This window comes from Dioscorea cayenensis, chromosome 19 (genome assembly GCF_009730915.1).
Source record: "Dioscorea cayenensis subsp. rotundata cultivar TDr96_F1 chromosome 19, TDr96_F1_v2_PseudoChromosome.rev07_lg8_w22 25.fasta, whole genome shotgun sequence".
In the NCBI taxonomy this organism is placed as follows: domain Eukaryota; kingdom Viridiplantae; phylum Streptophyta; class Magnoliopsida; order Dioscoreales; family Dioscoreaceae; genus Dioscorea; species Dioscorea cayenensis.
In genome coordinates this window covers 4,149,679-4,174,973 of record NC_052489.1, presented here as the reverse complement: position 1 = coordinate 4,174,973, position 25,295 = coordinate 4,149,679, and the positions used below count along the sequence as shown (strand labels likewise).

The 25,295-nt window shown below is 33.0% G+C and overlaps 1 protein-coding gene and 1 non-coding gene across 2 annotated transcripts; both read right to left on the bottom strand.

The window, feature by feature from the left end:
• Positions 1 to 5,509: 5,509 nt before the first annotated feature.
• Positions 5,510 to 5,616, bottom strand: LOC120250910. The gene has a single exon (XR_005533240.1). It is a non-coding gene; the product is annotated as a small nucleolar RNA R71 (small nucleolar RNA).
• Positions 5,617 to 9,883: 4,267 nt separating this feature from the next.
• On the bottom strand, positions 9,884 to 16,358 carry LOC120283526 (cytochrome P450 71A1-like). The gene is made up of 3 exons (XM_039290225.1): positions 15,510 to 16,358; positions 14,342 to 14,941; positions 9,884 to 9,967 (listed from the first exon to the last, which is right to left on the bottom strand). The coding sequence occupies exons 1-3, from the start codon at positions 16,356 to 16,358 to the stop codon at positions 9,884 to 9,886; spliced, it is 1,533 nt and encodes a 510-aa protein (XP_039146159.1).
• Positions 16,359 to 25,295: the final 8,937 nt, after the last annotated feature.

The window sequence follows — 25,295 nt, the reverse complement described above, 5'->3', positions numbered from 1 at the left end:
AAGAAGTGAATAACAAAAGAAACCATCGTCCATATGGAATGAGGAAGCCGATTATGTCATGGAAATCCCGAATCGAAAAAAAAATGGTGCAGCCAGCTCTTTCTTAGAAGGAACATCCTATGTGCCTTTTCTTATTAGTGAATAGTTTGTTGCTCGATTAACTAAATATTGTGAGCCTTATGGTATTTATTCTGATGAAAATTTCCAAAATAAAGCTAATTCTTTCTCACGCATATGGTACTTAGAAAATAGCCATGCTACCCCACAGAGGGATCCAACGAAGACTAGTTAAGTGGTCTATTGTCCAGGCTTCCACTAGTTCTCCATGAATATTTTACCATGGGATGTTAAGGGTCTTGGTAGACCCTACAAAGATTTTGTGTCAAAGATTTCCTAAAAATTCATTGTGCAGAAATCTTCTACATTTAGAATTGTAAACTAAACAAAATTCCCTAGTTGATATGGCATTCCATTGGTGGTAGGCAATTAAACAATTTCTATTTTATCTCTTCACATGGAAGCATTGGTCAAATAATCATTGGTTGGAATGTTAGCCTGCTAAAAGGACAACTACCCATGTGGATACTTTCTGCCTAACAATTGAATTTGAAACCCTATAAGACAACACTAGATGGTGCTACACATCTCTTTATGGACCAAATGCCTAGCATCTCAAGAAGGATATTTGGGAAGAATTCTACGCTAGTAGAGGGAACACTCAACTTCCTTAGATTATTTGTAGAGATTTTAATGCCATATTCTCTCTCTAGGAGATCTAGGCAAGATTTTCAGTCATAATAAATTTTTATAACGTATGTGGCTCATGTAAAAAAAGAGCTTAATAGGATATTAATTAGATCCATATAATATTATGAAGTTTTAACATTAAGGTTTCCTCATTTATGATGGTCAAAGAGGATTAAAGTTTAAGTTAAAACCGAGTGTAACTCCCTTTTTTCTACCTATAAATGCTCATCACGGTGAGAAGCTTGAGAACCATTAAGAAAGCACGTAAAGGAGAAAGCAAGAGAAGAAATGAGAAAGAAAGGCTATTATTCTTTTGCCACATAGTTTTTTTTTAGTTTCGTTTCACAAGTTTAAGTATGGATCAAGGTAAGTTCTAATAAAATTATGTGTATTTTATATCACCTTTATGTGAATGAACAGTGCAAATATTCTATCTATTGAAGTGTTTCTTCAGATTTTCGTTATAGTTACAATGGAAATTTTTTTAGAATTTTATTAGATTTTTCTCAAAGTTGAAATGAAAAACTTCCAACATACTTTGGCAAAGTATGATTGCATGAACATGTTATGAACCCCGAATGGTAGGTTACCTAGATTTCATAAACGACACCAATCATTTTCTCAAGGAGATTAATGACTAATCCCCTACCAAGTCAATCATAGGAATCTATTCTTTACCTGGACTCAGTATGATTTCATGTATACTAGGTGAAATCCGGAGGTAAGGTAGCCTAAAACTAAGAAAATCAAGAACACAATCAACAACCCTAGGCCTATGCCTTATTCCCTTAAATTGTGGTAGATCTATACTTAGCAATTCTAGGAGAATTAAGCACACAACCCTTGTACCTATGCAGCTTATTCCATTCAATTGTGGTAGATCTATATTTAGTAATTTCTCAATCCCAATCATGTGTGAAACATGATAATCAAGCTCTCACTATATGGAAATCATGACATTAAAACTCACAATTGAATCACAATAAAAAAAACTCAAATATTTATAAACCAATATCCGATGTCTAACAAGATTACATCCTAGGGTTCATTAATATCCAAATACTCAAGGAGGTCTAAGTCCTTCATATAAATATGAAATGTGTAATACAATTATAAAAGATTTCCAATGATATAAAAAAATGATTAAGAAAACCCCCTTATGCTCCATAATTCTTCTTCCATCAAGATGCGGATGTCTCTTTGATGAGTGTACAACTATTCATTATCTTATATTATTTTGTACACTCCTTAGGCATGTATTAGAGCTATATTTTGGAATTTGATGTCAAACATAGTGTATTTGCATTCTTAGGCTTTGGGTAGTGCTTAAAGATTAGAGAGAGCAAAATGAAGTATTCTACAGCAAAAGGGAGGAAGATGGAGCTCTCTAGGCATCAATCAATGAAGGAAAAGCCAAACAGAGTTACTTACGTACATCTTATAGTCATGCTTACACCCGTAAGTGTGATCGTAAGGATCTTCCAAAGAAGCTTATGACCAGATCTTACAACCATAAGGGCGATCGCAAAAGGCATACAGAGAAGTTTATAGTCCAGTATTTATGGCTGTAAGCTTGATAATAACACAAGACAAAAGACCTTATGGATGGGACTTACGGCCGTAAGTTATTCTGTAAGGCTCGCAACCCATCATTCCCAACTCCTTATGACCATAGCCTTATGCCCGTAAGCATCCCATATGTGGCACAGTATAAATATTCCTGACGAGGGTTTCTAGGGCATCTTTTTTTCTATTCAAAGGCAAAGCTGAGGAGAAGTAAGGGGGCCAATCTCTAGGGCTTCAGAGGTGATTCTAGAGGGAGATTCAACCCATATATCTTGTAGAAGAAGGATTGTAGCTGTTAAGATTAGCTTGGCGATGTCCATGGAAGGTCCTCGGGCATTCTCTGACAATCATCTTCCGGTATGATTGCGAAGATTTTTTTATTTCTACTTTTATTCATTTCATGTCTTGTTGTTTGGATGTTTGATAAGTTCTTGAGAGTGCGTATTTTACATATCATTTGTATTGCATTTAGCATGAGATTTTACATGTTTAGCATCAAACTAGTACATAATTTTATTCTTTTGTTCACCATGAATTTTTATTTCATCTTAGTGTCAAAGAAGCTAATATGGAGGTGTTTCAAAGTATAATAGATCAATTTTCTGAACCAGAGCATCATCACGGCTCATAATGGTCATGGTAACATTCATCTTACCACGGCCAATATCCATTCCTATCATGACCGTTATCAAGTCGTATTAGTGGAATCACAGAAAATAATACCGAAGTCACCACAGCTTCCACAATGGCCACTGTGAATTACAACGCCGTGACTAATCCTCATAACACCCAAACAGATCATGCCAGGATGCGACTTGCAGCCCAAGCAACATAACTTATTCACCACGAGCTTCATAACAGGTGTAGTGAGACTGATAAGTGCTTATGTATGCATATTAATTAGTATTCTTTACTTACACTGAGCATTATTTTCATTAGGTTTTATGGCTCATTATTGTGTATTTGTCTTCTTTTGTGCATTTAGTGTTGTGAAGGCATGTTGAGGAGAAAGAATGCAAAAATAGGTTATGGAGGTTCTTTATGGAGTTCTTTTGTGCAATATAAGGAACAAGATACAAGCCGTGATTATACACATGAGAGTGTGTGCCAACTTCTAAAGAGTTCAAGTAAATCGGTGATGTAGAAGGGCACAAAGGCAGTCACGTGGTCATGTTCCAGTGTGTTTAAAGATTTCAAAAGCTCTCCAAATGGTTTTTATACATCAAGAAATGGCCCATGACTTTACCATAAGGATGTGTGTACATCCGTGTGGCCTCAAAAGAAAACAAAGTGAAATTTGGACTTAATTTGAGCAATTTTTAGTGAAGTTGGAAATCCACATGTGGGTGTGGATTTTGCACACCCCCATGTGGGTGCCTGACCGGGAAGTTTAAATAACCACTTTGAAGTGTTATTGTCTTTTTCCTATCTTTTGGAGAAAGTTCGGCTAAGATTTTGAGGAGGTTTTTGTGAGGTTTGGAGAGTGCTTCCACACTGGTCAACATCAATTTCCTTCGAACGAGAGTTATTTGGGAAGCCGCTGACAACATCGATTCACCGAGGTGTGCCCTAGGCTTGACGAAGGAGTCTTTGGAGAAAGAGGAGTGGCTCTTGGAGACCATCATCACGGAATAAAAGGGGTTTATCTTTATGGATTTTTTGCACTTTTACTTGTCTTTATCCTTGAGATTTTATTGCCCCATGGAGAGCTAAACCCTTAGTGCGTACTTGGACTTGTAAACCCTAGGATTTATTTGCTTCATTGACTTTTATTGTGTTTCTTTTAATTGAAAATTTATTTAAGTTTCAATCTTATGTGCTTGATGTTTGGTTTTCCCTTAGTGTAACACTAGGGCTAAGAACCTATTCTAATCATCCTTTTGACCAGTAACCATCACCATTAAGATTAAATTTACCAAGATTGAGAGGGTGAGTCGAGAGGTAGTGGAACGTCCCCTTTCCCATTCGACATGATTTATCCCACCTCCACATTCTAAGAGTTCTTAGCAATTGTATATAGAGTGAGGCATCAAGAGTTCCCTCTTCACCGAGGCTTAGTTATGATTAGGGATCTTTTTCCTAGACCAAAGGGTTTGATATAGATTTGGTAATATGGTTTATCACTTGGAATCCTTATAGCTTTAAGCAGTCATATGTGGTGTGAAGCATCGAGAATCTTCTCTCCGCCAGGATCTCATAAGGGACTAGTCATGGTTGACCTTAGATTTGGGACCTTATGCTTTTGGATTTCCACGACTCATTAAATCTCAATTAGGGAAGCGTAGTTTTAGTCTTGCACTTTAAACAAGAGTCCTAGGGGGAGCATTGTCCACGTACTTGACTTTCTCATTGATTGCTCTTTTTCTTGCCCTTTGCTTACTTTCTTATCTTTATATTTTGATAACATATTGATCATATTTTCCAATTAATTTTCAACTTGGATATTTTAGCAAAGTTTACTTGTGACTAGAGTCTATTCCCTATGGATTGGACTACCCACCCTTCGAGTACTTTATTACTTTGACACCGGTGCACTTGCAGCACACACACGCAAGGGTGTGTCAATTTTTTGGTGCTGTTGCTGGGGAATAGGCATCTTAGAAGCATTTATACTTTGCCATTTTAGTTATTCACCATATATTTTATTCCATATCTTCTATTCTACCATTCTTCTAATTTGTTTTTCTTTTCTTAGATAATAGTTGAAGGTGATCTAGAGATTGAGTGAAGAATTCATAGACAGGGAAAGGAACCTGAACAAGAACAGAACTATCAAGCTGAAATAGAGGTTGAGGGGTCTTATACCATGGCTGAGCAGAATGAGTAACAGAGGACACATTCAAACTATGCAAGACCTATAGTTCGTGGTACGCAATCTAGTATTGTCAGGCTACCAATCACAACTCAAAGTTTTGAGCTCAAGCCAGGCTTCATCCAAATGGTACAGTAGTCTGAACAGTTTAATGGTTTGGTAGACGAAGATCCAAATAGTAACATTGAGAACTTTTTAGAAGTGTGTGGCATGCTCAATATCAATAGGGTTATGGATGACGCTATTCTATTGAAAACCTTCCCATTTTTCTTAAAGGGGGGAGCAAAATAGTGGTTACAGTCATTACCTCGATCATTGATCACTACATAGGAGGAAATGGTGGAAGCCTTTTTTGTTAGGTACTTTCCTCACAAAAAATCTATAAAGCTCAGGAATGAGATATCTTCCTTTGTCCAAATGGAATTGGAATCTCTTTTCGAGACATAGGAAAGGTTCAATGATCTCTTGCATAAATGTCCTCAACATGAGTTCCCTGAGTGGATGATTGTCCACACCTTCTATAATGGGTTGAGTCCGAGCACAAAATAATTACTTGATACTGCGCCAATAGGTACCCTAGCAAGCAAAACCCCAGAAGCTGCCCGACAACTCATAGAAGAGATGGCTATAAACAGTTATCAATGGAATTCTTGTGACAAGAAGAAAGTAGCTGGTCTTCATGAGTTTGACATAGTGACATCCCCAGCAGCCTAAGTAGAAGCATTGAGCAAGAAGTTATACACTCTAACTTCTCCAAGAGTGGTAGCGGTGATGAACTGTGATGGGTGTGGAGGTGGACACACTTCATATAACTGTCTCATTTTTGTTAGTAATGCAGCACTTGTTGAGTAGGTAGACTTTGTGGGGTATGCAATAAGAGGGCAAGGCAACCCCTATAGTAACACTTTCAATCCGCGGTGGTGAAATCACCCAAATTTTTCTTGGAGCAATTAAGGGTAGCTGAGACCTTCTACACCACCAGGTTTTTAGTAACCATAGTCTCTAAATTTGGAAAATTGAGTTTCAAGTCTAGAGAATTAGATGACGGAGTTGGAAAGTGCACTAACCAAATTCATCAAGTCTTCCAACATATGCTTTCAAGGCGTAGAGACTACACTTCTCAACTATACTGCATCATTGCACAACTTAGAGAATCAAGTGGGACAAATTATGAAGTCACTTTCGGAGAGACCTTAAGGGAGCTTGCCTAGCAGCACAGAAATAAACCCAAGAGAGCAGCTGAAAGTAATCACTTTGAGGAGTAGTTGCGAACTTGAGAGTAAGCTCCCAGCTAAAAAGGTTGTACATGATTCACCCAAGGAGAAAAAGACTGAGGAGAAGGGTAAGGAGAAGGAGGTAGCTCCCATACCTTACAAACCAAGATACCCTACCCTTCAAGGCTAAAAAATGAAAATGATGAGAAGTACAAGAAATTTCTGGGCCTATTTAAGTAGTTGCACATTAATATCCCATTCGTGGAGGCGTTGTCACAAATGCCTCATTATGCGAAGTTCTTGAAAGACAGCTTGACCAGCAAGAGAAAGATAAAGGAGAGTGCAACTATGATTTTAGATGCATCATACTCAGCGGTATTGCAAAAGAACATGTCAAACAAGATAAAGGATCTCGAAAGTTTTGTCATCCCGTGCAACATTAGGAATTTGGGTGAAGAAAAGGAATTGGCAAACTCAAGTGGCAGTATTAATGTGATGCCTTACACTTTTTTCCAAAAGTTGGGTTTGGGAGAACCAAGGCCTACTTGGATGACATTTTATTTAGCTGATCATTCAGTAAGACATCCAAGGTGTATCATTGAAGACATTCTTATCAAGGTTGACAAGTATATCTTTCCTGCAGATTTTGTGGTACTTGATATGAATGATGATGTCTTTGTACCATTGATACTTGGGAGGCCATTCTTGCACAATTCCAAGGGTCTTATTGACATGGACAGTGGAGAAATGACTTTGAGGATTGGAGATGAGAAGTTGACATGCCGCCTTGCTGAAGCCATGAGACATTCTCTTGATTTTGATGATATTTTATATTTCTGGACACCACTGATGATTTGATTGATGATTATGTGCAAAAAATGTTATCTCCGGACCCATTTGAAGGATAAATAGATCAAGAGATCAAGAATAAAGAGATTTCATCACTTGGTATAGTGGACAAGGTGCAACATAACCCGAGGATAATAAAGAAGATGATCCAAAAGCTGAAGAGGATGAGGCATCACCACAAGAAGCATCCCAACACTTCTGGGGATGAGCACGCACAAGCTAAGAGAGATACTCCCTAGTTTGGTAACAAGCTCTATCACTTTCCCTCTAACCTGTAAAATTTATGTTCATCATGCTTTAAGGTTGCAGGTAAGAGGCCATCTTTGCTTTATGATCCCCCTTGAGGTAAGAAACAGATACGTCAAGCTCATGATGTAAAATAAGCGCTTCTTGGGAGGCAACCCGAGTGTTTACTTTAATTTTAGTTCATAATTTCATTTATGTATAAATAATTGCATTGAGTAGTTGCTTTTGATTAATTTTGTCGGTGTTGAGTGCTTTTTGACATTTTTTGGTGTTAAATTATAAATCATATGTTTGGCAAAGTTTTAGGTGTTTTCCATGAGTTTAGGTGAGTTCCTAGGCATCTATTCACTTAATTTCATATTTCTGTAGATTTTCCTTGTGTTGCCAGTATTTTCTGGAATATTTGAACAATTTCTGGGCTAAAAATTGAAACACATGGACATGTGGATTTTCCACATGCCAATAGGGGTGGTTTTTGTGGTTTTTTTGGTAATCCAGAGGATCTGATAAGTGTCTATATACACCATGTCTCAATTATAAACCTGTCGCACTTTCATGCACTTTTGATTAATTTTAATGTCATTTTATGCACTTTATGTATTTATTTCATTTCAAGACATCAAGAGGCCATATATGTGAGGATGAACCAAATTTGTGTCATTTCGGAGAAAATAGATGAAGAAATGAAGTTTACACGAGCTCCGGACAAACTCCAAACGAACCTCACCAAGCTAAGTGAATCAATGCGTGGGCAATACGCAGTCCGCACAACCTAGATAGAAGGGTGTACTGTTACTGTGTGGGCACTGTGCAACCTGCACAGAGTGGCTAAAAAGGTGTGCAAGCTTGTGTGTGACCCCACACCAGCCCGCATAAGCTCAGGTTTTTGCCGTTTTAAAGAAAAAGGAGGCTTGAGCAGCCTAGTATTTGCATACACACTTGGCCACACACTTGCCCGACTTTATATACCCATCCTTAGGGTTTTGAGAAGAGCTTCATCACCATCCACCTCCAAGCAACCCTAGAAGATTTTCTCATCAAAGGAGGCCATTTTGGAGAGCATTTGAAGGAGAGAAGAAGGGGAGGATCAAGGAGAGAATCAAGGAACTCGACAGCATGAATCCGATGAGTTCTTATCACCAACTTCTAGCTGACATTTCAAGGGAGTTCATTGATCATTCTTGTTATGCTTTACATGTATTTTGAGTTTCCTCCTTTTACTATGTCGAACTAGACTCCCAAGGTCACCGGGCTCCCGGTAAACCTTGGGAGGAGACTTTGTATGGATGATGTTCATTTTTTTTAATTGAATGTGTGGCTTGTGTTCATCTCAGTAAAAAATTTGCAAAGTTATTTTATTGAGTTGATCAATAGAATCTACACCAAAGGAATTTTACCATAAATAATTCAATTTTAGATAATGATGGTAAAAATTAATTATTTTATTAATTAGGAATGTGCAAAACCATGTGAACATCATATGGAAAATATTAAACTTAGGCCATGTCTGGATAATACAAAAATCCTACATAATTCGTATATTATGGCATAATATAATATTTTCACAGATTTATGCCATAATGGTTGTTTGGCTACCTAATTTACAATGTAAAAATATGGCATAATGTGGGAATTCTGGCATAAAAAATATTCCAGTGGAACTGGAATATTTTTTTATTGTGAATTTCATGCCTCTCTCAGGTCTCTCCTCATTCATTTGCTCTCTCTAACTTCTTCTCATAAACTCCACCAAGAGACTACTGCGTTGCCAACTGCCGAGCCCAAACATCTGAAGCTGCTGTCGGAGTGGAGTATCCAGAGCTCCCTCCCACATCCGTCTGCCGGTGCTGCTGTCGCCGTAAACCCTAATCGTCGTCGAGCTCGGTTCTCCTCATTTGGTACCAGGATTTCAACGAACAAACTCAAATCCGTCGATTTTTACAAGTTAAATCTCATCTTTGATGGTTGGATCCTCTCAGGGAATGCATTTCTCTTTATGGTCCGTGCAGTAATGGTTGTTCTTGAGAGATTATTTGAATTTTTTTGTTGTAATTTTGGTTTCATTTGCATGAAATTAGAATTAGTTTTGGAATTCTTCGACTATTGTAAAATCTCTGATCCCGCTGTTTAGTGCATCCATGAAGCTTTGGAGATGTTCCATAGATTCAGGTTAGAGGATTGACAGGTTTAATTTGTTGAAAAGAAGTGGGACTGGTGGTAGCTAGCTGTTATCTTTTATTTGTCACCTGTTTTGGTTGAGTGGTAGCACTTTGTTCTCATTGTTATTAGATAAATCTAGGTTTTTAGTATAGGGATTGTATTCATCACTTCTAAATGCGGCATGTGAACAGTTTTGGAAATGTGAAATAATATGTACAAATGAGCAACATTCAAGTGGGATCAGTGCATTTTAATTAAGACTCAGGCAAATGTATGAGATGAATTAGAACTAATGAGATGCATTAGAGGCACTAATCCTGTTTATGTAGTCATTAAAAGGTATGGCAGATGAATGCTGCAGAATTTGATGAATCTGCATTTTAAGAGTAAATCATATGATATGCATATACATGTATATTCATTTATGCTTTTTGATGGGTAATCTATCCTTCCTAGTCTTTTTTTTTTTTTGTTTTTTCTTGTTGTATTTTTGCTCCATTGCCTTATTGTTGATCAGGTATTATTTTGTTTAGTGTGTCATTGTAGCTTGAAGAAACAATAGGACCTAAATCCTTGTATTATATATGTATGTATGACATTATTGTTCTTATAGGCCCTTGATTATTAATTTATTATTTTATCATTTGGTGTTGATGTGGGGTTTATTTTCTTCATGCTTTGTGCTATTAGTTTCTTGATAATTTACCAAGTAACTATAGCTTTTTCCTGTTGTATATTTATTAAAGGAAGAGTTAATTTTTTGTTAAGCTTCACCAAGAAAAAGAAACTACCGAATTAAAATAAAAATTTCACGTCCTATCTTGTTCCTTGCTATACCTTGGATAGTGCAATGGCATCTTAAACCTCTCACACTTATCCTTCTTCCCATTATAATCATCTACACTATTATTACTACTACTCTTTGCCATTGTCTCCATCTAATCTTAATTCTCTTGCATTGAACTCCTCTGAGTTTTCTTATATGTATATATATATGAATGGTATTGCTATTTATATATTCATAGATAGTATCAAAAGAAAAATGCTTTGGTAGTATCAAAACTTTGCTTTGGAGAATTTTGTATGCTATTTTATTGTTTAATTTTAAGTTTGTAGGTACCTTTTTTTATTGGGCGAGCCTGACGAGAAGAACATAAACCGTTGATAATCTATTGACCATGAAAAGAGATTTTTATATAATTAGTTACGCACTTTTTGTAGAGGTTTTGTGTAATTTTTATATTTATAATTGTTTTTCTAAATCAATGGGAAATAACTTGAGGGACATATAAAATTCTTCCTTTTTTATCAAGAATATAGAAACACAGCTGTTTAATGGAAGAGGGAAATCAGAAAGCTTGGAAACAATAGAAAATGAGTGAAAGAAACTAAAAATAAAATAAAATAATTCACTTGCAATAATTCACTTGATCAGTCTAGATTGTGCTCGACCTTGCTCCAGCAAATGGTAAAGGACACCTCTATATGGAGCAATAAAATTCGGGGTATTAACGTATCCTGCATCTACAAGATAATATTTACCCATTGGGACTTCAAAACCTTGTTCAATCGAACGTTGGAGAATCCTAGCATTAGAAGCAGAACCTTCCCAGCCAGCGCGAACATATACAAAACTAAGATCAAAATCACAAGCAACCATAACATTCTGCGATAGCGTTTGCTTACTATTTCTGTAAGGATCTTGTTTATCCAAAGAAATTGTGATTGGAATATGTGTTCCATCAATAGCGCCAACACAATCCTAAAAAATAAACAAACATATTAAACAACGACAAAAAAAAAATTATTCACAATAAAATTCATAATATATAGCTTTGCCTACATTGAAATATGGGAAAAATTTTCAGGAATTCTGAATAACCGGTAATGTCAGTGTAGATGGAGGTTCTATATATTCATGAGCAAGTTGATTAACAGCTTTAAGTACTTTCGTAAAATATCGACTAACCGTTTCTGCAGAATATTGAAATCGTTCTTGCATGTCACGGTTACTAGCATTATGAGCAAGAGTGTACATAAACATTGCTAGTTGCTCCTCGATTGTTGTCCATTTTTAGTTGCAAAGGAGAGATTTTTCTCTTAAACGATCAACCAGTGCTTGAAATATATAAAGCTCCATACGAAATTCTCTTTTGCAACGTTCCTCATGACCTTGAAGAATTTATTGTACATATGCAGCACTTGTAAGAATGGATGTGTGATGTTCTACATTTCTGGAAGTTGCTGGACATTCTCTTGACAAATAGCTAAGCATGACTAGATCATCTTCTTCATTTTTTTTTTCCTCCAAAAATTTAAGGAATCCATGGTGAAACAATGGTTAAAACTATGAATTTTTTCAACTTATGTGTATAATGTAAAGGAATCATGTAATGTATAAATAGGGAAAATGATAACGCCTATAATTATAACGGCTATATTTACAACGACTATATTCTAACTGCTATTTTTTAAAATTTTAATTACCAATAGTTATAATCCAACGGCTATTTTTATTATGTAATAATATTTTGCAAAACAAGCACTCATTCAGTAAAAAAAAAATATGTAATAACTTTTGTAATATTTTTTTATTTTGGTACCCAAACACCCATTATGTAGGAATAAAATATGCCATAATTTCTGTTATAATCACTTGCACTTCCTACATAATAAAATTATGGCATATTTTTTTTATTTTGCATCCAAACAATCAATTAGTTCCTGATTCCTAATAAATAAAACAAGGAAGAGTTGATCACATTACAGTGGAAATACTTACTAAGTTTAAACTAGATCATTTCCCAGTTTTGCCATAATAAACAATGGTGATCTTTTATGGAAAGCAAGTCCAAATGTTTTTGAACTGTCGATATCTTTATAACAGATCCAAGAAGATAGTTCTAACTGGTGGCCATAGCCTTTAAGTCAAACCATGTTAAATCCTTGTGTCGATTTCAGTTGTTTTTGAGCTTATGAAGCACATTAACACTATTTGCTTCACGGAACTACAACTGGGATGTTTGAAGAAATTTTTATATATGGAACATGGAAAAGTATATGAAAAGAATAAAAGAAAATTTGTAAAGAAAATTTGTAAAATTTACAGGCAGCCTATAACGAAGGGAAACTTCCAACAGTATGAGGCCTTGATTATTCCAACCTCAAAGTAGTCCTTAGTATATATAAATATATCAAATTCATTTTAATCAAGAATTAAGTCATCTAAAAAAACAAATAAAAGAACAAAAACAAAGCATAACAATTCATACATGCATGTTCTACCTTAGTTGGAGAAATTAGATAAAATGAAATGTGGCATAGGAACTAGTAGAAGATGAGAAGGATACATAAATGTAATTGGAACAAATAATTCACATCACTGGTAATCCATTTGTCACATAGGAATTCATCAAAAGGGGACAAAAAAGCAAACATTCGGCATTCAGAACAAACTACTGAAAAGATGAAAGAGAAAAAAGGCAATAGCCAAAATTCAATTTCAAATAACACCTACATTGAATGTTAGGGGGTGTTTGGATGGCTACCATGATTCTCCTAGTGGGGAATCTTTACTTGTCCATGTACAAAATATGGGTATGCACATAATGGTCCATTTGGATCACGGAATAGGAATGAGAATAGGAATGGAGTAATGTTAATGGGAATGAAAATTATGGGGATGGGAATGAAAAGGATATTTGGTTGGAAGGAATGGGTATTGTGAATAGGAAAAAGTGGAGCAGGGATTGTTATGAAATTTCTTTTGTACCCTTAGAATAATAAATAATATAAAAATATGTAGAAATATGCATTATGATTAAGAGTAAATAAAAATTGATATTTATAAAATATTTTGAATATAATTATTCATTTAATTATTAAAATTAAATATTTAAATGTAAGAATTAACTTAATAATTTTGGATCTCCCCCGTTAATTGTATTTAATTATTAATTAATTAATTAATTAAAATTAGTTATTATATAATTTGATCACAACAATAAAATATTTAAATTAAACAATTTACTCATAATACATAATATTTCTTCCTAATCCAATGAAACTTAAAATCCTCATGCCATTTTTAAAATAACTAAAATAAATATATGATTCAATAAAACAATTGCAACATGGGAGATTGTGTCATAATCAATGAAAAAATTTGAAAAGCAAGGGTAAAAAAGAAATTTCCATGTTATGCCCTTCCAAACTCTCCAACTTTGGCAGCATGTGATTAATGTACTGATAGGCATCTCATTAACCTCAATTTGGAGCTTTATCTTTTGTTGGGTACATCCAAACATAGGCATGGGGTTAAGGGGGTAATGATGCCCATTGATGGGGGTTCATTACCCCCATCCAAACGGATTGTAAAAGTAATGATTATTCTCCACCATTAGGTTAATCACCATTCCTTTTATTTTGTCGGGAATGAAGGAGGATGGAGGGGTATTCAACAAAAGCACTAAGATGAGGAAGTAATTAATAAACAAATATGTTAGTGAGTGAGTTAATGAAGTTTCCTGTTTGCCCTAAAGACATTGTACCCGAGGGTTATAATAAAATTAGTCATTTTAATAGGGGCATCCGGGACAAATTAGTACACTTATTTTTATATTGAGAATATTGAACTTACTACATAGCGTATAAATTCAAATTTGATTTTTATTTGTAGTGTATAACGAGAAGGACGTGCATGCATTACATCATAAATACATACTCAAGTTTAAACTAGAAAACTTACTGGTTTTGCCTTAAGACATACTGGTGATTTTTTATGGAGAACAACTCCAAATATTTCGGTCGTATCGATATCTTCATAACACATCCCAAAAGGTAGTTCCCAATTAAAATGATATAAGATATTAGCCAACGCAATCTCTACAATAACTATTCCTAATTGCATTCCTGGACACATCCTCCGACCGGCACCAAAAGGGATGAATTCAAAATGTTGGCCTTTGTAATTGATAGTACTTCCTTCAAATCTCTCTGGCATAAAGACTTCAGGATTTTCCCATAATTTTGGATCCCTTGAAATTGCCCATGCATTCACTAAAACCCTTGTGTTTTTGGAGATATCATATCCAAACACTTTGCAGTCTTTACTATTTTCTCTAGGGAGCAGAAAAGGAACAATACAATGCAAACGCAAAGTTTCACATATCACTAATTTGAGATATTGGAGTTGTTGAAGATCGTTTTCTTCCACCTTTCCTTTATTTCCTATGATACCTCGAACTTCATCTTGTGCTTTTTTCATTGTTGATGGAAACTTCATAAGTTCCGTCATTGTCCATTCTAGGATTGCAGCAGATGTGTCTGTTCCACCTAGAAATATGTCCTGCAAAGCAGGGACTAAATATATTAGCTATAATTTTTTTTTCAAAATTTTTAATTATGCTAAATTAAGGCTAATTCAATTTAGTTAATTTGGTAAAAATAAATCATTTTATAAGATGAGGGTTTTCAGATCATATAAAAATTAAAAACAACTCTGAAATTTGGGAAGAAGTTTACATGCCTATCGTAGAGAATTCTTTTGAAATAATCCCTAGTGAGAGAGAAATCAAGCTGGGTAAAATGATTGAAAATTCTATTACCAGAATTTTATCACTTGTCTTCTACAATTCTTTTTATTATTTGTTCTCTTTTAATTTTTTAAAATATAAGCAACCATCAGTTTCCACATCTAGTAGACTCTAGAGTTGCTTTTGTATTTGTACATGTTTTGTCTGTATTTTTGTATTTATACTTGTTTTTATTTTTAACAAATTTATGATTTATTCACTTTACCAATATATATATATATATATATATATTATAGCAACTGTGAGCAAATAATCTATGTTCTACATATAAAGATTTTGGAAAAAATAATCTTGAATTAATGATCATGAAATGTGACTAACCATGAGAATTGCTTTGATATGATCCCTGGTCAAAGAGAAACCAAGATTAGCAGAATCCTTCTGTGACTTAAGAAGCACATCAAGCAAGTCTTCTTTTTGTTGATCACCATGACCTTGATCATTCATCAAACTCAAACAATGCTCTTCAATCTCTCTCTCAAAAAATTCATCCATTTTCTTAAAGTTCCTCTCAAGCTTTGCTTGGAAACCAGTGATCACACTGAGCCAACCCAAAGAAGGAAAGAAATTTCCAATAGAGGACCCTCCCATCAACTCGATCACCTCCATAACAAGATCATGGTGTTTACTCCTGTTGCACTCTCCATCATCGGAGAACCTTTTTCCGAACACTTCTCTACATGTTATGTTGTTCGTCATACAAAGAAACATCTCACTTAGATTTACCAGCGATTGAGTGCAAGAACGTCTCATACTTTGGATCAAGACATGGACTTCATCTTCTCTCACATTCCTAAAGGATTGCACTCTCTTCGTGCTAAAGAATTCCATTGTTCCAAGCCTTCTCATTTGCCTCCAATGCTCGCCGTACTTTGAAAGGGAGATGTCTGATCCATTGTAAGAGAATTTCTTGAAGACAGCTGTGGAAGGTCTGTTACAAAACTCAAGATCATGAGTTTTCATGATTTCAGAAGCAACCTCAGGAGATGATACAACGATTGTAGGGATTTGGCCGAGCTGGAGGTGCATGAGTGGGCCGTGTTTCTCTGCAAGGCAGTGGAGAGATCGGTGAGGTAGCTCACCGAGATGGTGAAGGTTTCCAATTACCGGAATCCTCCAAGGACCTGGAGGGAGCCTCCTTCTTGATCTCAAGCCGGAGTTGAAGACCATAACCAGAAGAAGAGTTATTATTGAGAATAGTAGCAGGATGAAAATGGATTGATAGTCTAACATATCATCCATGATCTCTTTGAAGTGTTAAGGGTATCTTGTGTGGCAAAAGAGGTAGCTATTTATAATGTCTTTGTGTCCGCATTTGTGCACTTTAAGAGGGGAGAAGAGTCGTTTATTTCTCACACTTGGCGTTAGTGTGGAAGTAGATAACTCTTCTTCAATTTTTAATTCTAGTTTTTTTTATAAGGATGATCATGATGTAAATTAATGTTCATGATAGGTGCTTCTATACAATGTATTTACCACCTTGTTTGTCAAAATTTCATGCTGAAAGTTAGGAAGAATTATTTGTTCTAACATAAGCACAAACACTTTTTCAATGCATTCGTTTGTGTTTATCTTGGTTTTTCTCCAATTGAACATCTTTATTTTCTTTTTCTTTCTCAATTATCAAAATGAGCTTATGAGAATTTTATTCACCAATATCGATTTCAAAATACCAAATTAAAATCATATCACCACGTAGATGCAAATTGGATTTTAATAACCAAAATACTGGCTTTTCTTTTTCATAAACATCATTTCTTTTAAAAAAAATCATAAAAGTTAATTCTTTTTAATTTTTTTTATACTTTTCTTAAGTTATTATTTTTTAAAAACTTATATATTTTTTTAACCCCATTTGTTTTAGAAAAAAAAATATTATTGTTGTTGTTATTGTTGTTAAAATACTAATTTTTTTGCAAATTTTAAAAATCTATTTGTGGTTTAACTTGTTTAAAAGTATTTGTTTTTATTTTTGTTAAATTATATTATTATTATTATTATTATTATTATTATTATTATTATTATTAGTGTTTTGTTATTGTTTAATATTGGGTAGAGAGAATAGATTTGTTTATTGTGGATATAAAAGCTAAAATTTTTGTACGTATTTTATTTTTAATTTTGGATTTTAATTATTATTATAACCTCGCCATTATATATAGAACTACTTGGCAACATATGTTAGAAATATATAATGTATACAAAAAGTGATAGATGTATTCTTTTATTTGTAATTGAATGCAATTACTATTTTTTTTTAACTACAAATAAGTTATTCAATCAAAATAACAACAAAAATAATAATAATTTTTAGCAAAAGGCTTAAAAACAAAAAAAAAAATGCATAAACCAATAATAACAATACTAAAGTTTTCCCCCCAAAATAAATGATGTTTAAAAAACGTTTCTAAAAAAATAATAATAAGTTAAAAAGGTTTTAAAAAACAAAAAAAAAATCACTTTAGTAATTTTTTAAAATTAATAATTTTAATAATAAAATTAAAAAAACCTTGAAAACCAAAAATATGTAATAATATTATTATTATTATTATTTTTTCAGAAAATAAATGCTGTTAAAAAATATAAGTTTTTAAAAATAATAATTACTTAAAAAAGTTTTAAATAGCTATATGATTTATGGGTCCTTTGGCATCGGTTTTTTTTAATTTCTATTTTGCTTTATTTTTGTTTTGTTGTCAATTTTTAGAAACAAAAACATGTTTGAATTCAATAAACCCATCAGACCCATCCGATAGTAAGGGAGAGAGGGGTTGATGTTTACAAATATTTTTTTGAAATATATATATAATTTTTGTTTGTGATATACTAGTTTATAAAAATAACAGTGCCAAACAATAATTTTCACAAAATACGTTCTAAATTACAATTTTTTATACTAAATAAACTAATTTGTATAGATATCAACTATCCAAATAACAAATTTTATAAATATTTTTCTTAAATATATTATATTTTAGATTATTGGTATTAATTTGTAAGAAATGATATTTCTTTAAAAAATATAAATAAAAAACCAAAAAGAGATGGAGAGGAGTAAAATAGGAGGATTTAATAGATGGAGGAGTGTTTTTGAAAATACTTTCAAAAAAGTTGAAAATATAAAAATATTTTTTTTATTTTTTTTTAAATATGTGGGTTGCCAAAATTTTTTAAAATAAAAATAAAGTGTAAAACATAGTTTATTACTTTTGTTTTCAAAATATGAAATTTATATTAAAAAAAAATCGTCAATGCCAAACCCCACTTTAACTTTTGTGATTTTTTTTCTAAAATGGGTGTTCTGGTAAAAAAAAATACTATTTTAGTTTTTTTTTAAAGTCCAATCATGACACATGAGTTTGATTTGATATTTTGAAACCCAAATTAATTAGTTTCTAATTTAATTATTTTAATGATTAAAAGAAAGATTTAGATTAAAAAAAAACCATCAATCATTTTTTTTTTTAATTACTGTAAAGGTTTTTGTAATTGTGTACTTTTTATCCTTTTAGTCTTTATAACATTTTTAAGTACAATTAAGTTTTTATATTTAGTCGAGTTGGGTCATTCTAGTTCGCGTTGTAGATGGGCAAGTGTAAATTGTAAGGACTTAATTATACCTAAAAATATTACCGTGGACTCGAATGACCCAATTCGACCAAACATGAAAACTTAATTGTACCTAAAAATATTATAAGAACTAAAAAGACATAAAGTACATAATTATAAAGACTTGTACCACAATTTAACCTTTCTTTTTTGACATAATGTGTCCTTCCCATATATATAGAGATGAATAAAGTGGATCCTTCTCGTTTGCCGTTCTTATCTTAATGAATTAATCAGTCTTCACTGTGGAAAAAAATAAACAAATCAACGTTTACATCAAATAAACGTTTTTTCTGTCATATTACGGAGTTCTTTGTCATAAACGTTTACATCAAATAAGAGTTATTTAATGGTTGAAAATTGGGGTTGGAGAAGTTCATTATTGTTGCCATCTATATTTTTTTTTTTATTAAAAATAGATAAATCACTGATTTACCATCTATATCGTTTAAGAGACATTTTCGTACTGCTTATATTTTAAGCATAATTTTTTTATTTTTTTATTTTTTAAAATGACATTGTTTGTTACTTATAGTGTTATTTTTTCAGTTTTTGTGTTTATCTGAAATTCTCCATCCTTTATTATATTCGAACCAAACTCTTCCTCTTCTTTGAAATGTATTTAACACATGTATTTATAGTCTAATGAGAAGAACCCATCACTATCTCAAAATCTCATGCTGATGGAAATTAAAAAGAACTATTGGTGCTGCATCAAATTGATCTATATCTTCTTTTGAGATAGTGATGGGTTCTTCTCATTAGACTTTGCTTGCGTTGTTATATCTTGTAGATTGTTTTTGAATACGTAGTTAGGCTCCATGTACTTGATTTTAATTTGACATGTTCTAATTAATTATTATTTGAATAAGATTGAATAGAAATTAGCTAAGGTTTTAGATTCAACCGATAAATGAGTTAAGCTCAAATGGATGTAGGCGCAATTGAATTTGCCTTGATATGTGATATGCTTGTTTGATTGTATTAATTTGTAATCGCACTGTATGAGCTTTGTTTCTATTTATATCATACACTTAAATTATGATAGAATAAATGAAATTATTATATAAAAGTTTAAGACAATTATAAACGGTATATTTAATATTTATGTAACATTTCATGGATGTTTTTACTAAAAATATGTCTTCAAAATTATTTTGAATTTCCAAAATTGAACACCTAAATCTTTATGCACTTTCCATAATAGGGAATTTTGATAAGCAAATTCAAGAGAAAAACAACAAACTCAAAGCATCTATATATATCTATCTCTCTCTCCTCCCTTTACTATCTATCTCTCTACCCCTTTTACTCCTCTCTCTCTCTCTCTCTCTCTCTCTCTCTCTCAATATATATCTATCTATTTAGGTTTTTTTTTTTAAATATCTGTCTCGTTTGGATTTTTTTTATTTTTATTTTTTAAAAATATCAATTATTTTTGAAATACCTATAATTTAAACATAATAATATTTAAAAGAAATATCTACAAAAAATTATTATTTGATTTATTGATATTGTATATATATATATATTTTCCAAAAATACATGTGTTAGTTTTTTTATTTTTTACAAATTAATTTATATAATATATCAAATTATATTTTTAGCAGGGTTTTTTTAAAAAATTATTGTTGACCTTGATTTTTATAAATTAGACTATAAATTAACGTATAAATAACTTTTTAAGAAAATTGTAAAAATTTTATTAATTAAATTGTTTTTTACAATTCACCCCCTAGTCTAGCTCTGCCCCTGAATGTACCCATAACACTCACTGTCAAAGATCCTAACTGCATATTAACATCATTTGCACTCCATGTTTATATATGAAAACCAATGGAACTTGAAGCCTTTTTTCTATATTTTTGATTTAGTTTGCATGTTGTTAAGTTTGTGGTGAGCTTAGTTGTAAAACCTTTTCTTTTAGCTATCTATGGGTTATATATATATATATGCATATTTAGAGCATGTTGCATGAAGAGTTGTACCCTTTTTGAATGATTATATGGGCTTATCCTTGTATGAAACACATGGCTTCTGTCTCGTGGATGTATATATATATATATGCATGAAAGCAAGCCTGCATGAACCATGCATTTATGTATAAGGTTTCACGTGCATATACTTATATATATGGACATATATATATATATATAGAATATGTGTGCATGTGTATATATATTAGAATACTTTTTAAGTTGGTCTGCATTCCTTGTTATGATCATGTAAATATATATTTATTTATATTGGCATATTTAAGCAACTACTCTAGTAGACCTTGGTTTGTGTATAGATATATATTTATAGCTATTGATGTATCCCGTTGCTGCTTCTTTTGTGTATATATATATATATATCATTCTCCACTACCTACCCTTTATTATATATAACTCCTCGAATCTCATCATGTGTCATTTGTATTATCGATAGATGCCTCATGAGTGTAGATACTATGCACTCTAAATTTTGACAGATATGTCAGATCTACTAAGAAACATGTTTTGTGAAACTGTGAATAAATATATTACCCATAATAAATCATGATATGTATTTTTCTTAACAATTTGAACCAAGCTCAAGCCGCTGCTTGAATTTTATTCCTGGAAACCAAATCCTCATAGAAGTCATTATTTCTTTAAATAAACTAAATTTTGAAGTTTAAACTCGGTTGAGTTTTCTTAAAATGATCTACAATTTAATTATCCAATCTTAAATATTACTATTTTACTTATTATATAATTAATTTGCTGCAAACTCTAAAATTAGTGAAGAGAGATTAACCAAGAAAATTCCTTTGATATGATCCCTTGTACCTCCTATAACTCAAGGAGTGCATGAAGAAAGTCTTCATCTTTGTTGTCATGTCCTTGATCATCATTCACCAAACTCAAACAATGCTCCTCAGCTTATTCTCAAAAAAATTCGCCCATTCTCTTAGGGTTTGTTTGATTTGTTAATAAGAATAGCACAAGCAGTATAGTATTGTACAAATGGTTGAAGTCCTTTACAAGTATTTGTGTTGTTCTATGTTTGAAGTTTATTAGACAGTACAAATTTTTTTTTTGCTGCTTAGTGTTTGATTTACAAAAATATTGAACAAAAATTTGTAATTTGCCTTTTTACTACTCTATGCTTATTTTACAATATAACAACATTCCACACAATATTTTATGAAAATCCAAACAATTAATCCAAACAAAACACAATTTAAAAAATATTTCAATCCATAGCCAATAAACTCCCATTAAAATCCTAATCCAAAAAAATAAAAATAGATAAATTATTAAATAAATAAATAATACAATTACAATGCTCTAGAATAAAGAACTTAAAAAAATAAATCTCATCTTCATTTAAAAATAAACAAAAAAACCTAATTACATCAATTTGAATTCGAAATGACCGAAAAGATGTCTTATGACTTTTTTTGGAGTAATTGCTCTTATGTATGTTGCAGTGATAGGGACATAATCGTATGCACCGATCAAGTAGTAAAGTATGCATGAAAGCAGGGTATCGATCCACATGGAAGATTGAGATTACTAGTACTAATTCTAATCTTGAAAGTTAGCCTAAAAGAAAGTAGTGTTGTGTGCGAACAATATTAAAAAGCAAAAATACAAAATAAAAAGAGTTCAAGAAATCAAGGGGAGAAGAGATGCCCTCGCAGAGTATTCCTTTAGGGTTTTGTTAAGTTCTGAACAAAAGTTGTCTAATTATTCAATTCGATTTGAAACGAGAGATTTCCTAAAGTATACTAAACCCCTCTTACAAGGGTGAATACTAACTGATTCAGTATAGTGTTGATACAGTCACCCCACAACCTCTTTGCACTCTGTAAAATCTCAATGTAACAAGAATTTCTAAAACAGATAATCTTTCTTGCGAAGAGGTTACCCGTAATAGAAATGCCATTTTTCCTAAAATCTATTCCATATGATTGTAAAGAGCGCGAAACTTGTTAATCCACTCGGGAGGATTGAGGAAGGAGAACTATCTAAAGTACCCATTGTTAGATTTACTTACAGGTCCCTCTAATTGAGGCATGTCTATACAAGGTGGTTATTTCTACTTATCTCAAAGCACATCAAACATGATAACTAGGGCTTTCACCACTATAGTAATCAAGTAATATAAATACATAATTAGATTTAAATAACATAAATTGTAATTAAGAAGCAAATAAATCACAAAGATCCACAACAATTGTCAAAAAGGATAAAACCCTAGAGTTCAACTATGATCGATGATGAGTGTACAACATTCGTATATTTTATATCACTTTGTACACTCATTTGGCATGAATTATAGTCATATTGCGAAATCTGATGCTAAATATAATGTGTTTCATATTAACGTGGTTAGGGCAGCAGTTCAAGATGAGAGAGAGCCATAAAAAGCATTTCAGATCTCAAACAATGAAGTTGGAGCTCTCTTGGCATCATTTGAATAAGAACAAAGCAAAAGCTGGATGGCTTAAGGGCAGCTTACGGCCGTAAGTCAATTCGAAAGAACCTTACGGCACGTTTATTCCTGTAAGGGGTATTTAGAGCCAAGTTAGAAGACTTTCAAGATAAGGCTTACACCAGTAAGGATGCTTGTAAAGACCATCTAGAGGAGCTTACGACCACAGTATAGGCCCGTAAGGGCAGTTGTAAGAAGAAGAACAGTAAAGCTTATGATCCAGCGCTTACAGCCTTAAGCTGCACTGCAACACAGACAGAAGACCTTACAGATGTGGTTGCATCCGTAAGTGATCTTGTAAGTCTCGTAACTATCTTTTCCAGCTCCCTTATGGCCTCGTCCTTACGCCCGTAAGCAACTCGTAAGCAGTCAGGTATAAATAGACTTGATGAAGATTTTTAGGGTATTGAATTCTTTTCTTTTGGGTGACTCTTAGGAGCGAAGTTAGAGAAGATAAGAGATGAATCTCCAGCACTTAAAAAGCGATTTCAAGTGTGATTTTGCTCAACATTCAAGGAAATCAAAGATCATAACCATCAAGTTCACCTTAGCGGCTTACATGGAAGCTTACCTAGGGTTTCTCAAGAGATTCTTCATCGGCACGATTGAGAAGGGGGCATTAATTATAGATTTCATGTTTCCTCCTATTATGTGTATCTTGGATGCTTGCCCTCCATTTACTGGAGAGCTAATTTATAGATGTTTTCACATAGTTGAGCTCTAAGATTTATACTTTTGACATTGGTAGTTGGATCTTTTATGCTTTAATTATTTTCCTAATTACAATTATATCTATTTAAGTCTAATTATGTGATTGAATGCTTAATTGCTAATGAGGTGAAAGCCGTAGCTATAATGTTTGGTATTGCTACGTGATGAGAAGAAATTCCCATGCACCTAACATAGACTTGCTGCAATTCGAGAGGATAATGAGTACACCTCTGATTAGGATACTTTGGAGACTTTGTCTTCCGCAATCCTTCTGAGTGGATTAGTGATAATCTCTGTGTTGTTTGCAATTATGTGGAGTGGATTTTAAAAGAAATTGCATTGTTTCTCTGTATTCGAATTAGGGGTAATCTTTTTGTTTAGGGGAGATTATCTATTTAAGAGATTGTCATTAGCCCACAATAAAGTTTTATAGAGAGGATGTCTGTATTAGCCCTACACCTATCCAGTTACTCTTCGCTTGAGAAATTAAGGTTTAGTATAATTCTGGAAACCTTTCAGTTTAAATAAAATTGTATGTTTATACATCCTTTGTCACATCCTTTGTCATATACTTCATAACCCTAGAGGAATGCTATTCTTGGACATCTCTTTCTTCCTTGACTTCTCTCCTACTATTTCCTGTATTTTCTTATATTTTCTTGCTTTTGTTCACACACACACAACATTCAATCATTTAGGCTATTTTTTGGGTTTAGAGTTATTACTAGTATTCACTTTCTTCCCTGTGGGCCGACACTCTACACTTACACACACTTTATTATATGATCTGCACGTATACTTGTGTCCTTATCAAGTTTTTAGCAGCATTGCTGGGGAAAATTTGTGATATTATGAACACTGGATTATCCATCAATATAGGCATTTCTTTTCTTTCTTCTTTGTTTTTCTTTTATTTTTCTTTATTGTTTTCTGATTCTTTTTTCTTTTGTTTGATTTTAGTGTATGCCACCAAAAGGCAAGTCAGAAAGACTAGCAGAAGTCAAAAGCAATATAAAACGAGTGATTGTAACCAAACTGAGAACAACTTTACTAAACAAGACAGGATCTTTGATAATGAGTGTTGAGGGAGAGCAATTGGACACCATGGCAGATCAAGGGAACTGATATAGGACCCTTTCAGATTACGTGCGCCCCACTCTTGATGGCTCTCAGTCAAGCATAGTGCGCTCACCAATAGTAGCAAACAACTTTGTGCTCAAGCATGCATTTGTACAGATGGTCCAAAATTCAGTACATTTCCATGGGAAACTAGATGAGAATCCTAACAATCACATAGGAGGATTCCTTGATGTATGTGATATG